Below are 16,550 nucleotides of genomic sequence, written 5' to 3' on the forward strand. Positions count from 1 at the left end.
TAAAACACTTTTCTCCCTCTTCTATATCAGTACAAGTACATACACTGAACTCTAGTTTTACCCTGTTTAGCTATGGTTAAATTAGTCTTTATTCTTCAATTTGTGTAAATAAGGCATTATGTCAACAGGAAATTCAGGCCCCTCTAAGGAAGCTAACCTTCTTGTTCAGACATAGCAGCCGAATACAAGTAATTGTTTTGAGTTAATTATGTACAAGAGGTCTACTACTATAACGTCCGGTAAAAGAACTACAATCACACAGATCAGATGTCCGGCTTATAAAAGAAGTTTCTTAGTGGTGGCAGCAGGTACATGAAGACCTCATCAAGGTTCACAATTCAAAAAGGTGTTATTAGATGTCATAAGTTGTTAAGAGCCCAATGCTATCACTATTCTCAATTTCCTGGCATATTCAGGACCTTATCAAATGAATTCAAAAAGAGCTTTGTCTTCAAATGAACAATGGCTCCCTAAATGAACAAATAAATAAAATCTCAAATGACTCCTGTAAATACTTAATGAAGTCTTCCTATGAATTATGGATGAGCATTTGCAATGTTAATGAAATTTATGTGCCAATTCTCTAATAAGTAATCGCCAAGATTTGATACAGAGATATCATAAGTTTATAGCTTCAAAGAAGGTGCTGAAACGGTATTCTCAATGTTTTTACTATCCTCCAGTGGGTCGGGAGCAAATGCCCTCACATAAATGGTACACAGCGTAACCCCAAACAGAACAGAGTGGGCTCTGGCATGACAAATGAGCCACATGCATCTTCGCTGCCAAATCTGTGGCTGTAGGAAAATAATCCGAGACATCAGACACCCCTAGAGCTGAGAGCAGATTTGAGAATACAGTACGGCGTATGTAAATGTTGTGGGCCAACTGACACTCTGATCAAGATAAAGCTGCATGGATTGGAGAATGGGGAAACGATGAAATTGGAGAGGAGAGGCATAATGGTGGGCAAGGCCTATCAATCTTGAGTGCTGAAAAATTATTTTGTTTTCATATCAATGGGGGATAGGGATGCATTTTAGGTTGACTGTTACAGTGGCCCTAAAAAAGCATTTGGACACTTGAGTCACACTTAAAAATGTAGGAAATCTGCAAAGAAATTATGCTATTCTTCTAGATTTGCTTCAGCTTTACATTTGGCTCAATGTGATTCTTTCGATTTTATTCATTATTTTGTTTGAAAACGGTTTTTGCTATTGTACTTAAATTAACAATGTTTTGTTATATGATGCAATGACATTCGTATATTTTTAAGTGTGGCCAAACACATTTTAGGGCCACTGTAAATAAGATGCATGTGCTCCTCCCAAGGGGCGTTGCTAGACAGTTTTTTCTGGGGCAAGAGCCCCCAGTAAAATACTGCTGTGTCCCAGTATCATATATACTGACCTGAGAATATTTTTTTTATAAATTTTTCTATCAGCTATTTAGAATCAGATCTGATGATGCCAGATTTGCGAACTAATCACTCTTTTGATTTAATGAGTCAAACAGGTTTCCAATAAGGTCTGAAATTGTTCACTCACACTCTGAACTGTCTGCACCGATTTCTCACACCACATTAGTAACCGGACAATTTATTAGACCAAAAAAGAGCCCTGGATAAGGTGGATTTACCCACCATCCATTGTAGAAAACGGTCACACTTTATTTTAAGGTCCAATTCTCGCTATTAACAAACCATTAACTACAACTTTTGCCTCAATAAAATCCTAATTTGCTGCTAATTAATAGTTAGTGAGGTAGTTGTTGAATTTAGGTATTGGGTAGAATTAGGGATGTAGAATATGATCATGCAGAATATGCGCTTTATAATTAATAATAAACAGCCAATATGTTACTAATAGGCATGCTAATAAGTAGCAAGTTAACAGTAAGAATTAACAAAAACAAAACTAACAAATGTGTTCTAATGTTTGTCAATGATGAAGCAGCTCTTTATTGCATGTGCAGCTTGCGTGAACAAGTACTGCAGGAAAAAGTGATTTTCAAAAAGGATATCAAAATATGAGCACACTGAAAGGGGAGCCTGTACCCCAGTACTGATGAAATGTTAGAAATGCCCCTGGTTCGGCTGTAGTTTAATAAGCAGTTGCAACTGGCAAGTAAACCAACAATCAAGCAAATATTTCTAAAACTAAAAAATAAATATAAAAATCAACAAACCAAGAAATAGTTTGACCCTAGTTTGGCCTACGTGTAACAAGAGCAGTCATTTCTCTTTCACAGAGATAAGACTTATCATTCTAGAGTTACATAGCCACCACCAAGTCCTAGAGCACCACTGAGAAATTCATGATATGTGCTGCAGGCCTGAGCACAGGATTTATACTGTATTAACAAGAAATAAAAATGGTTATATAAGTGGTAAATGTTGTGCATGCAACAAACATTAATCTATTTATCTGTTTAAATCTGTGCTGTTTATCTCCTGTTTGAGTGAGAGGTTTTCTGTGGCTGCTGTGGGTGACCTGGAAGATGTCCAGATGCTGTGTGGCTCCGGGATGCAGGGGGTCTGGTAGTTGTGTGGGTCAAGGAGACGGGAGGTTCAGAGTTTTGCACATTCTGACTCTGTGAGGGATGTATTAAGCGACCGTTCTGTCCAGCTTGTCTGTGATGGCCTGCTTCATCTAGGCTGCTGCTTTCTTCATTCGCTCCTGAGAAAGAAGAGGCAGAAAGACCTTTCAACTGCTGTCTCACAGCAACACTGATATACAGAAGTAAGGGCGTGTTGTTTTAAGACTGTGGCCACCTGCTGTCCAAACACAGCACATTAACTCAACATTCATGGAAAGTTTCTCTGCATTGGTTCCAAGTTGCTGTCTTGTGCACTGACTGATGGGAGCTGTGACCCGTTCGGTGTGCTCTCACCCAAATCGGAGGCGCTGTTGCTGCGCTGTTCTCCTGCTTTCCTCGCCTGCTCCAGTTCATTGGCTGCTTTTAAGGCTGCGAGTTTGTTCTTTTTCTTGTTTTCCTCATTTTGCTGTAAACACAAATTTGCTGTAAACAAAATTCAGTGACATGACTATAAATGACCTATGGATTTTGTAACATTAGCAGAGAGCAGTGAGCAGATCTATGTCCAGTGATTAAATTACATAAATATCTATTTTGGTCTATGTGGTAAATAATAATATATTATTATATATAATAATAATATACATAGTATATATAATATTATATATAGACTATAATATAAAATATATAGTCCAGACATTTGGACTTCCTAACTTACATTTTGAAGTTTCTTTTTCAGCTCCATGTTGACCCTTTTGTATGTTTTAGAAGTGGACTGCAGATAATATATTGCAAGACTAAAATGACAACAACAAAAAAAGTATCATTACAATCGCACATCCTCACAGAAGTACAGGAAACTCACATGGATGTATTTAGACATTCCAGCTTACACCAGGAGCAGAAGAAAGGGCAGCACCAGGCCGGGGTTCGAGGCGTAACTGAATACTTTACCAAACCAGGCAGGAAAGTCTGTCTCCAGGGTCTCCTGAATCACGTCAAACATGCGGGTTTTCCCACTGCAGGAAAAGTGTAAGAATACTCTTAGACAGTCTTCTAAAACGACAGAAACTCTAAACTTGTAACAAAAAAAAAGGGTTTTGAAACAAACAAACAAACAAACATGTTATCAAGAGTTTATTTTATTTGCTTATTGCTATAGAGCCGGTCAGTCTGCAGTTCTAAACAGTTCTAACAAAAAAAAAAAAAAAAAAAAAAAAAAAACTTTCTTCAAGTAATGGTAGCTGATTTTGAAGAGAAAAATTATGTGAGAAAATTGAGGACTTGGACTCTGCTGCACTCTAGTGCTAAACATCTGCCATGGCAAGACTTGGCTCATAACCATCCCTCCTCCACTTATTCACTGTTCATATATACACAAGTAGCCTATAAATGTATACATACAGCTTGTTGCTCTAAAGTTGCTCTAATTTGTTATAAAACTTAATTTAAGCGATTAAAAGCTTTCACCACACCAACCAATTTCAGAAACATCAAATTACTCAGTTCTTATGCTAAACAGACCGGCTTCATACTCCACACCATTTCTAATCAATACATAATCTTTCAGAACCTGAAAGGTCCACAGTCAAAGGAGGGCGGAATGGAGACAATGGTGTATATAGCTGGCAGTGTAGAGAGGAAGAGGATGACTAGCAGCATGGCCATGTAGAAGTTATTGGAGCCTGAAGCTTTGAAGACCCGTTCCTGAGGCACATTACAGCACATCACCGCCCAACACTGCAGGTACATGGACACGTGAAGCCGGAGAAGATTTAATGCTGGAAGACATGGAGCGTAGAATGCCCCCATCCTGATTCACACATACACAATGACAGAGATTTGGTGAGATTTGATTGTGTTCTAGTTTCAAATGGAAAGCAAGAAAACATGCTACATAAAACGGACATAGTTCTTACCAGATCATTCCCTGATTGAAGATCAGCCCCAGAACATTCCCACTGACGTCAAACTCTGAATAGGACGGCTAATGAAGAAAGCATAATTTAGTTATAAACGAAGGGGAATCCCCCTGATACTGACCACTGCATGTGTTTTAGATACTCACAAAGCCATACTCCAGATCCCAGCACCAGCAGTTGTTTAGGAATCGCACCAGTACGGCACGGAGGAAATCCCCAATAAGCAGGGTGATGTAAGTCGTCATTGTATCAGAAATGGTGAGACGAACAAACTCCTGTAGATGCAGAAGATGCCATCAGGCTCTAAAGATTTGATGTAATACAATAATTCATAATAATTGAAATAATTTAATGATTGATTTTTAAAGTTGTCCTTGTCAAAGTTTCAACCTTGTATTATTTGTTCAAACCTACACTAAATGTTTGTTTGATAAACAAATGCTTTTCTTTAGATTTATTTAAATATGCATAACTTTGCTTAGTATGATATCAAATCAATGTCAAAGCATTTGAATTTGCTTTGCCAAATTGAGTTAAGTCAGAAAAAAGTTGATACTTTGAATTAATCGTAATGACATATATTTACAAATATCATACACAACCATTTAAAAGTTTGGGGTCCGTATGATTTTCCTTCTTTTTTTTTTTAAAGTCTTTTATGCTCACAATTTATCTGATCAAAAATACAGTATATATATATATATATATATATAATATAATGTATGTACAAACCTGATTCCAAAAAAGTTGGGACACTGTACAAATTACGAATAAAAAAGGAATGCAATAATTTACAAATCTCATAAACTTATATTTTATTCCCAATAGAATATAGATAACATATTAAATGTTGAAAGTGAGACATTTTGAAAGGTCATGCCAAATATTGGCTCATTTTGGATTTCATGAGAGCTACACATTCCAAAAACGTTGGGACAGGTAGCAATAAGAGGCCGGAAAAGTTAAATGTACATATAAGGAACAGCTGGAGGACCAATTTGCAACTTATTAGGTCAATTGGCAACATGATTGGGTATAAAAAGAGCCTCTCAGAGTGGCAGTGTCTCTCAGAAGTCAAGATGGCAAGAGGATCACCAATTCCCCCAAAATTTTTAAAAATAGTGGAGCAATATCAGAAAGGAGTTTCTCAGAGAAAAATTGCAAAGAGTTTGAAGTTATCATCATCTACAGTGCATAATATCATCCAGAGATTCAGAGAATCTGGAACAATCTCTGTGCGTAAGGGTCAAGATCGGAAAACCAGACTGGATGCCCGTGATCTTCGGGCCCTTAGATGGCACTGCATCACATACAGGAATGCTACTGTAATGGAAATCACAACATGGGCTCAGGAATACTTCCAGAAAACATTGTCGGTGAATACAATCCACCGTGCCATTTGCCGTTGCCGGCTAAAACTCTATAGGTCAAAAAAGAAGCCATATCTAAACATGATCCAGAAGCGCAGGCGTTTTCTCTGGGCCAAGGCTTATTTAAAATGGACTGTGGCAAAGTGGAAAACTGTTCTGTGGTCAGACGAATCAAAATTTGAAGTTCTTTTTGGAAAATTGGGACGCCATGTCATCCGGACTAAAGAGGACAAGGACAACCCAAGTTGTTATCAGCGCTCAGTTCAGAAGCCTGCATCTCTGATGGTATGGGGTTGCATGAGTGCGTGTGGCATGGGCAGCTTACACATCTGGAAAGGCACCATCAATGCTGAAAGGTATATCCAAGTTCTAGAACAACATATGCTCCCATCCAGACATGGTCTCTTTCAGGGAAGACCTTGCATTTTCCAGCATGACAATGCCAGACCACATACTGCATCAATTACAACATCATGGCTGCGTAGAAGGAGGATCCGGGTACTGAAATGGCCAGCCTGCAGTCCAGATCTTTCACCCATAGAAAACATTTGGCGCATCATAAAGAGGAAGATGCGACAAAGAAGACCTAAGACAGTTGAGCAACTAGAAGCCTGTATTAGACAAGAATGGGACAACATTCCTATTCCTAAACTTGAGCAACTTGTCTCCTCAGTCCCCAGATGTTTGCAGACTGTTATAAAAAGAAGAGGGGATGCCACACAGTGGTAAACATGGCCTTGTCCCAACTTTTTTGAGATGTGTTGATGCCATGAAATTTAAAATAAACTTATTTTTTCAGTTTAAACATTTGATATGTCATCTATGTTGTATTCTGAATAAAATATTGAAATTTGAAACTTCCACATCATTGCATTCTGTTTTTATTCACAATTTGTACAGTGTCCCAACTTTTTTGGAATCGGGTTTGTATGTATATGTATATATACATATATAAATTAATGGCTATATTTTACATAGCCATTACTCTAGTATTCAGTGTCACATGATCCTTCAGAATTCATTCTATTGTGCTGATTTTCTGCTTAAAAAACATTGATAATAATAAGAAATTTTGAACAGTTGTGCTTCTAAACATTTTTGTGGAAAGCATCATAATTTTTTTAGGATTCTCCGATGAATAGAAAGTTCAAAAGAACAGCATTTGAAATAGAAATCTTTTGTAACAATGTAATTTATATTATTTAAAAGTGTTTACTTTCACTTTTGATCAATTTAATGCATCAGCTGCTGAATATAACAAAGTCTCTCAGTTCAAATTAAATGGAAATTTGTCATATAACTGAAATGCATAAATCAGTGTTTGGGAAAACTCTTTGTCATGATATTTGCAATCCCATTCTCTGCCACTAGAGGCATAGTAAGTACATCCTGCAGTGTTTTTCTGTATATAAGTGCATATATACCATAAATGTATACCATGGAATGCCTCCCATCCTAAGGAGGCTGTGTTCCTCCCAAAGTTTCTTCGTTATCCTACCTAAATCGCTTACAGAGTTTCCCCTAGCCACATTTTGCTAACTGGAGGTGTGTTAGGTGTAATTTAATACTGCTTTGGGGAGTACTGTGTTCCAGTTGTACTGGAATTTGTATTGTGAAAAGAGCTATACAATTAAATTCAAACTGAACTCAACTGAACCACCCTTCCCCTGTACCTGTCCAACCATTGTCTCCCAGCAAGGCCCTCTGGGAACATCAGCAGGGTGCACTGTGATCGGAGGAGCAGTTGAGTTGTCTGGCACAGTCCCGTTGTACAGGTTAGCCTGCCAGATCGTCATATTCTTCTTCACAATCTCCTCTTCTGACCTCTTCAAAATATGTGACAAGTTAGAAGATGATTCATTTAACACAAATTCTGTGGCCCAAGGGAGCTAGAATGATGGAAGTTATTACTATTCTGAACTTCACAAAGACTGAAGATGGGACTGTGAGCACTTTAGTCTTTGTTAAATGAAGCTGTACCTTTAGTTGGATGGCATCCATGAGAGCAATGATGAACGTGTAGAGGTTCCCCAGGAAAAGGGCAAATATGCGTCCCAGCTGCCACTGGAGCGCGATGCGTGGATGATAGTTCTCTAAAGTGCTGATCACATCGAACAGCATCGGACAGAACATTCCCAATAGAGACATCACCATGTTCACCTGAGGGTGTGTGAAGCCAAGCGAACTTCATTTTTATTGATTGACAAGAGGATTACTATTGCACACTGTTACATGAGTCTGACCTCATTCCTCTCCCACCAGCCGTAGTTCTCCAGTCCCTCCAGAGCAAACTTCTGAGACCTGCGTACTACAAAGTAGATCAGGTATCCACTCCCTGCCAGGCAGCAGAGCACCAGGAAGTTGGCCAGCACTCTAAGGAATCTTGTCAGGTGGATGTTGTCATCTTTTCTGCTCTCTTGCTCCTCCACAATGGCCTCCTGTTAATATGCTGAATTTATTATGAAGCCGGTGGAGGCCAGATGAAAGGGATCATATGCTTTTTTATTATTATTTGTTTCACCAGAATGATAGCCTACATTTTTCCCCACTTGAGATGTTATTTCATGCTTTATGTTGGCAAAAATAGGCATAATTTAGTCTTTCATTAACATTTTCCACACCTATTCTGACTCTTCTGAATGAAACAGCCGTTTTTTTTGTCATAAAGTCAACTTTTATGTCATTATTATGTTTTTATGTATATATATTATGTATATTAAATTTTTTCTTATGTGGCGGAATTGATATTTTTGCGCATCCATGTCAGCACATGATCTTTTGTTACTCAGTAGGATGTTTTCAAAATATAAAAAATATCACATAATAATAAATCAATATAACATTCTGTTTTAGAGAATTTCATTTCACATTATAAGTCTTCTTTATTTATTCACAAAGTGGATGTGGGCCCAGCACAACGAAACAGAAGAAAAACACACCTTAAAACTAGTGGTGATGGAAGCGAACTTGTTGTCTGCTGTCTCAGGATTTCCAATGAGGTAATCCCAACTAGTAAATGTCTTCCAGCTGAAATTAAAACTGGTGTCATCTCCGCCACCTTCTTCATTTGCATTGCGGGCCATACTGTTGAGTAAAAGTGAAGAAATCAGTAAAGGATGTTTTGTCTGTGGACTATACACACTCAAAAATGGTTTCTGATATGGACTGTCATCACTCACGTCCTGATTACCACCATGTAGCTGTACGCCACTGTACCCACTCCCACCAGGAAGTAGGACAGGGGCATGCGGAATTTGAGCCACCCAATGGCCCGCTGGTTATTGTAGTAGCCATAGAAAAGGACAGAATACTTAGCAAAGCCCTGAAATAGACAAAAACTAATTTCAGACTAGGATGCAGTAAATGATGTGTGAGTACACATACAGTTACAATATTGTTCAAAAGTTTAAGTTGGTAAGATTTTGTAATGTCTTTTGTAATATTGTGAAATTATCACAATTTAAAATAAATGTTTTCTATTTTATTTTTTAAGTTGAGTTTTCAGCATCATTCAGTGTCACATCCTTCAGAAATTATTCTTATATGCTTGGTGGTTACATTTCTAATAATCAGTGTTGAAAAACAGTTGTGTTTAATATTTTTGTGTAAGCCATGACACATTTTTGACAGGATTCTTTGATGAATACAGTTCAAAAGAACAGCATCTATTTGAAATGTATATATATTTTTTTGTAACAATGGAAGTCTGTAATGTAACTTTAGATCCATTTGATCAATGTGTCCTTATATATGATTCTTTCAAATAAAAAATGGGACTGACCTCAAAGTTTTGAATTGTGGTGTATAATAATATAGATTTACCCCAAAATCCCATAAGACTGCAAAATTCATAGCACTGGCCTCTTCCTGTCTGGGCACGGTCTTCCTGGGCATACTACCATATGGTTTTCCCATAAGAGCCTCCAAGGTGAATGAGATTGAATGGACTGGTTACAATTGAGGAAATAAACTTTTCATGTGGTCTTCATTATTAATATGTAATTTTACTAATATGTAACTTTCTCACCTCTGGAACCATTACTAACCCAAATGTCAGTCCAAATAAAATCATATTGATGCCATACATCCACCTCAGAAATATAAAGTAAGAGGCAACTGACGAACCAAAATGACCTATAAGAATATAAAAATTTAGTTTAGAGATGAAAAAAAAAAAAAACTGAGAAAAAAGGAAGCTTAAACTGAAAAGCGTCACACTTTCTATTTCCTTTATCTTCATCTCCCACGGGATGCAGGCAGTCTTGAAGTTCTCAAGGTCACGTTGAAACTTCATCCATTTCTGATGGTTACAGTAATAAAGAAAAATAAAGATGACTCTGAAGCTGCAGAAGGATATATTCATATCAATTTTACAATGATGATCTCCTCACCTTCATCATCATGACCTTGTAGGCATACAGTTTCCTGCCTTTGCCTTTTCCCAAAGCCCCTTCATATTTCTCCACAAACTCCTGTGACTCCCTGAGAAAAGAACACAACTCACCGGCATTATGACGGCTGGTGTACACATGCGCAAAAAACAGCAGTGACAGGACATACCTAAGGATAACTAGTTTTTTCTTCATGGGCCAGGGTTTTCCTTTTAGTGTGGTGATCAGCTTTTTCCTTTCGTCCACTGCTTCTTTTAACTTTTCCAGCTCTTCGGGGGTCAGAGACCCCAAAACTCCCACTGCCTGATTGTCTTTTGACTCGGAGTCAGAGTTCGATTCAGATTTTGACTCAGATTGTGACTCAGATTCTGAGCTGGGAGGGAGAAATAAATGCAGTTTTGCTGAGTCGGACTTGCCAACATTTTTTCTAATTTCAGAGAACATTTCCATTACTAATTATACTGATAGCAAAACAATTTGTGAGAAAAGATGAAATGTAAACTGTAGATACATTTCAAAATGTCCTAAATGTTTAATTTACTCTACATTGATTTAATGCAAACTCTTTAATAATAAAGTAAATGTATATTGAATAATGTTCCTTATATAACGTCAGAAAAAATCCAACAAGCTAAAACATATTTAAATAAACACATTTAAACAAACTTTATAGGTTTTAAAAAACAGATCTTTAGACACTCTCGTCCATAGTATGGTTATAGTTATACATTTAGCATACATTTATTAATTTACTGTAATGAGTGGGGGAAAAAATATACAAACTTACGTAGTCTCTGGCTTCTTTCGTTTCTTTTTCTTTTCCTTCAAGGGAACGTCTTGACAATCTTTCTGTTTTGTCTTTCCAGGATATGCATCGTCCTCATTTTTAACATGCTTCTTTCTCTTTTTCTTCACATCTTTTTCCTTCTCATCTTGCAGTTTTAGTGTCTTGGTTCTTTCATTTTTTATGTTCTTTTTCTCTTTGCTGGATCCTTCCTCAGCCTCCTCTTCATCTGCATTCCTTCTTCTTTGCCTTTTTCTGTGTTTCTCACCCTCTTTCCTTGTTGTTTTGTGGTGTTTCTCATGTTTCTTTTCTGCTCTTTTATTACCCATCTCAGTTGTTCTCTTCTCTGAAGCTCTTCTCCTGCTAACTTCACCATTTCTCTCTCTTCTCCGTTTGCCATCTCGTGTCGCCTGCTTCTCCTTACCTTCCTTAGAGTTTTCCTCCACTTCCACGTAGTAAAGGCTGAATTCATTATCCTTTCCTACAAAAATATTTTGACATAGATTACCATACACTACAAAATAAGAACATATCAAAAAAATGCATACGGAAATCAGTCAACATTCTTACCTTCATCCACCTCAATGCTCACTGTAAAAGACAAACGAAACAGAAAATAAGACAAAAAAAGGAAGACGTGAGTTCTGGACATTATTAAGAAGACATTGTTAAATCCTGAAAGGTCAGACATGTAGGGTTCCCAGCAGCTGTTTAGCGTCTCTTGACTTGTATTGTTTGTGACCACAGTGTAACCAGACCGGTAAGTGCTGACCGGGTCATTACATGCTTAGTTGTGTTGTACAATAGACACAATGGTGCTTTTCATCTTCAGTGTCAGTGTCCTCTCACAGGGGTCAAAGGCAATTGAATGAAAGTAATGTTCATAAGTTCACATACACACACTTAAAGTTCTGCATGACCACCCTAGCATTCTGAAATCAATAGGTTTAGGTTTGAATCAAAATGAAATTACCTAGAAAATTAGAATTCACATTCAAGCATAAAGTATAAATTGCCTTTCAAGTTACTAAACTATTCAAACTATATTAACAGAATCAGAAATCATCATATTTTTAAATATTGAGGCAGAATGTGGAATGTAAAAGTGCAGTTGTCTTCACTAAGCTGCTAATCTAAACAATGTTACATTATTATTTTATTTTTAATAAAAAACAAATAGATTTCAGTTCAAATGCTTAAAAAAAAACAGTTGTCAGTCATGGCTTAACACTGTCAATAAAGTATGATGATGAATACATCATCAAAGTATACATTTGATAATAAAAAATAGTATAAAATACACATAGAAAGTAACAATCATCTTTACCGTCACTTTCAGATGCGATGAGTTTATGCCGTGGCATCCTCCTCCCGAGTGGCCTTCACTCTTTGCATGTGGTTGACCTTACGTGTGTGTGTCCATGCATACACGAGTGCATGTGTGTGTGCGATGATATTGTAGCACTGCACCATGTCCTGACTGAACAGAACCTGGCGGGTGATGAGTACCGTGCATGAAGAGTTCACTTTTTACTAGCATTCAGCAACCTTGCCCAGGAACAATAACCAGTCGAAACTCTAGAGCCTCTCAATTTCACCTCTTTGAATTATTCAACAGAATTATGACTCTTTTTTCAAAAAGAAAGGGGGTCACACAGTCATTAGACCATCATCCTCTATTTTGGCTTGTTACTGACTATAGAAAGCGCAAAGAGAGATATAATAGATGATTAGTGCCGCAGGGTAACCAGGGTCACTGTGAGCTGTACTTTCACTTATAGTGCAAAAGATAGACTAAATACTGCTTCAGTTTGCAGGAAATGGTTCAATCATTGTAAAATTACAGCATTAAGATGTAGAAAATAAGATTTAAGATATTAGGATTGTAAAAAATACATAGATAAAATCCAAAGTGGCATGCTAAACTACTACAGAGCGATGCAGTGTATTTAACAGTGTACAGTATTTGGCACATTAGAGCCATACAATAAAGACTTAAAACAGAAAGTCTGGAAGTGTCTCCAGAGAAATTAATAGGAAGATAGATTTTACTCATATATGCCCGAGGTGTCCTGTGGGATGGTGCTCCACAGAGCCGTAGAAGCGTAGAAATAGAGATAGTGATACTTTTTTTTCAGGATTCTTTGAAAATAAAAATAAAAAGTTATAAAGAAGAGTGTTTATTCAAAACAGAAATTTACTATTAAAAACGTTTTATTTAATTTTTTGGAAATTAATACTTTTATTCAGCAAGGATGTGTTAAATGGATAAAACGTTATAGTAAAGACTTATATTGTTAGAAAAGATTTCTATTTTGAATAAATGTTGTCCTTTTAAATTATTTATTCATCAAATAACCAAAGAAAAAAGTATCACAGGTTCCTAAAGATTAAGCAGCACTACAGTTTCAACACTGATAATAAATCAGCATATTAGAATGATTTCTGAAGGATCATGTGACACCAAAGACTGGAATAATGGCTGATGTTTTTTAAAGTATATTAAAACAGTAAAATTATATTAGAAATTGCAATATTTCACAATATTACAGTTTTTTTTCTTGTTTTGATCAAATAATTACAGCCTTTATGAGCATAAGAGACTCCATTTAAAAAATTAAACTTACTTACTTTTGAACTGCAGTGTAGATGCTCAGTGCATGTGATAGCATAACACTGAATCAACACAGTACATTGTTGTTACACATCCTGACCACCTGATGCCACTAAAGATAAACCTTTGATGCTGTCTGTTCTGTTAAAATAAATGAGAAATCTAGAGGAATTCAGATGATGTCAGGCTACATTGTATTTGACCCATTTCTTGTGCACATTTCCCTCCCAGTCAGCAGGTATTTGTGCATACTGTGTGTGTGTGTGTGTGTGTGTGTGTGTGTGTGAGAGAGAGAGATCCCATGGGCTTGAGTGTCTATCTCTGTACTTGTTTTCTCGCCCTGCAGAGAGCTAGATTGTTTTCCTCGGCTAAGTTTAGCAGCACCGTCTGGGGATTCCATCTTCGGAGAACTGACACAGGCCGTAACTGTATTCTGAGCATGTCTTCTCTCTCCCTCATTCTCTCAGCCACTGGCACACCTTTGATCACAGAAACACACAATGTGCCATACAGATATTTTTTCCACTCAGGTCTTGAACAAAAAGGTTTTTCAGACATGTATCAGAACTGTACAATCAAACATTCCTGACCCTTCAATCAAATTTACATGACATGTACAGTATACATATAACGACAACATAAAGAGCTATTTAGTTTCAATAGACATGACTAAAACGATGAGCTGGCAGCTTTCATTTGTAAAGAGTCAGTCTAAAAGCGTCTCATCTTTACTGTTTCTCATCAGACTAAACCGCCTTCAGGTAATCATGTGAGCCAATGAGCTGCATTCCATAACTCTGAGGCATCCTTTAGTCAGGATACTTAATACACTCTGGGTAGATGAAGGTTTATTTATAGAAGGGCTGGTGCCCTGTTACTCTCACGTTTTCATTCAGCCTGTTTTCTCGGTACTGCCTGTGCAGGAAAAGAAAAGGCTGGTATGAATAAAAAACACTGATACTATGAAAAACTGCCAGAATAGTGGGTACTTTTGAGCAAATGAACAAAATTTCCCTTAAGGAAGAGGTAGATAGAGAGGGCATTGACAGAAAGTGAAAGCATACTTGAAACAACTACAAGGGGAGGAAGTAGCTGTCAAAATAAAGAGGGATAACTGACGGATGAATCAAGGCTGGTTTCAAAAGTGCATCTTATGGATTTAAATACATTCCATCACTCTAGAATACTAGCGATGTGATATTACCTCTTGTTTTAAAATATCAATGTTAGTTTTGACTAACACTAATATTAATCCCAATATTTATTGAATTGGTGTTATATATTTTCATTTTAATCTGTTAAAGTTTTCTAATTTTTATTAATCGTTTTATATGCCTATATAGTTTTCTATTTTTGTTTTTGTTATTTTAGTATCATACTAAATGAAAATAGGAAATGTTGCACTGGCAACTAGCTGAAAAACTAGCTTTTTGTTGTTTAGTTAACTCCCTGTTAGTTTCGCTGATGGTTTTCTGTCATTCCATAAGCATTTTGATTAACAAATGACTATATTGCCTAGTCTAACAGGTTTCATTCATGTCACCTCATGAACAACAAGCTGAGTATTTGTGTATGGGTGTTTCTGTGTGGAGATAAAGCAATGTAGGTGAAAACTCGCTGAGTGTTAGTGTTTATGTGCTTCTGATGCTGTTATGGGTCAACACATGAGACAATGAGGCACCAGCAGCTGATACTCTATAACAAATTTATGTTCTAACAAACACTTTATGGCACAGGAGCATACTTGCAACTATAAAAACACACTACAACACTAAAAAAATAAATAAAACAAAATGATTGTGATTTTTGCGTTTCAGCTCTGTATTCAGTACGCTGGGAGCTTATACTTGTAAAAGGATAAATGTAAGGAAGGAATTCCACCTTACTATACATCACAGTCCTGGTTTAATTATATAATATCTATTTGTCAACCATGTTTTAAGAATGATGAAAAAAAATGCATCTATTTCCAAAAAGCAAGAAAGGTATCCAAACCACATGCAAAACTAATTATTGATTTAACTGATCCATAAAGAGCAGATGTATGTATATAAGAAAAACATATACAAAATGGATATTTGAAACTTCATGCATAATGTAAATGCAATGAAGTTCTGTATGCTCAAGAACGCATGCAGATAAGGGAACATCTTTTGCACACATTTACTTTGGTCGGAAAAGGGTGCCCTGCTGTTATCTATGATTGTAATAAAAATGCAAAAATGACATGGTGCTTGTTGGCCTTGTTCTCACGTTTGACATGGGTTGGGATCTCTACTTAAGCAATGACACACCAAAAACATCAGATTAAATGTAAAACATGTTATAACTTAAGCCATTCTCTTGTACAGCATGTTTGCATGCACAACACATGCATGCAAACAGCACATACAGTGTGACAAAGCAAACTCAAACTAGTTCGGACAGGTTTATTCTCCCTAAATTTGCAGTTTTTAAACTCGTCCCCCTCCTCCACTTGAAACTCTTCTTCTCAGAAACAACTAGACGGCTTCTGCCTTTGCTTATGTGCGAAGCCACCCTCAGGATACACTGAGTTGGGTTACACAACTGAAAGGAATCTCTCTCACACCAGTTCATGTAATAGTTTTCTGACTGCCACTAAGTAATGCATATAGTGTAAAAACACATGACAGCTGTCAACATTTATGGGCACAGAGGTGAGAAAATGAATGAACTTCTTGGAAACATCTCAAGAATTCTTCAGTGGACAATGTACACAAGCCTCAAAATTTGTTGTTAAATATATTTAACTATTTCTAAATCATGTTTCTATTAATCCTTTCATCTATCACCATTTATATTTTCCTATTTATAACCTCAATTCCTATGTAAAAGCATTTTTGACACCTCTGTGTAAATGCACCACTTCAGAAGCGGTTCCTGTGCTTCTTTTGCAGTGTAAAGATGGCA

The 16,550-nt window shown here is 36.8% G+C and overlaps 2 protein-coding genes across 1 annotated transcript; one reads left to right on the forward strand and one right to left on the reverse strand.

Moving 5' to 3' along the window:
• Nucleotides 1-16,550, forward strand: part of LOC306871647 (transient receptor potential cation channel subfamily M member 3-like) — a gene marked incomplete at its 5' end in the record, with an annotated part of 440,831 nt that overhangs the window by 162,043 nt on the left and 262,238 nt on the right.
• LOC306871600 (transmembrane channel-like protein 1) lies at nucleotides 2,446-12,545 on the reverse strand (the record flags this gene model as incomplete). Its single annotated transcript, XM_079419659.1, is given in 23 exon segments — nucleotides 2,446-2,592; nucleotides 2,894-3,004; nucleotides 3,257-3,335; nucleotides 3,432-3,557; nucleotides 4,112-4,351; nucleotides 4,458-4,525; nucleotides 4,607-4,735; nucleotides 7,504-7,656; nucleotides 7,811-7,990; nucleotides 8,074-8,268; nucleotides 8,770-8,914; nucleotides 9,010-9,152; nucleotides 9,653-9,751; nucleotides 9,858-9,964; nucleotides 10,049-10,130; nucleotides 10,222-10,312; nucleotides 10,391-10,594; nucleotides 11,009-11,486; nucleotides 11,576-11,596; nucleotides 12,333-12,387; nucleotides 12,390-12,410; nucleotides 12,413-12,502; nucleotides 12,504-12,545. Coding segments are annotated over 23 exon segments (3,006 nt in total).

This window comes from Barbus barbus (assembly GCF_936440315.1).
Source record: "Barbus barbus genome assembly, chromosome: 6".
Classification (NCBI taxonomy): Eukaryota; Metazoa; Chordata; class Actinopteri; order Cypriniformes; family Cyprinidae; genus Barbus; species Barbus barbus.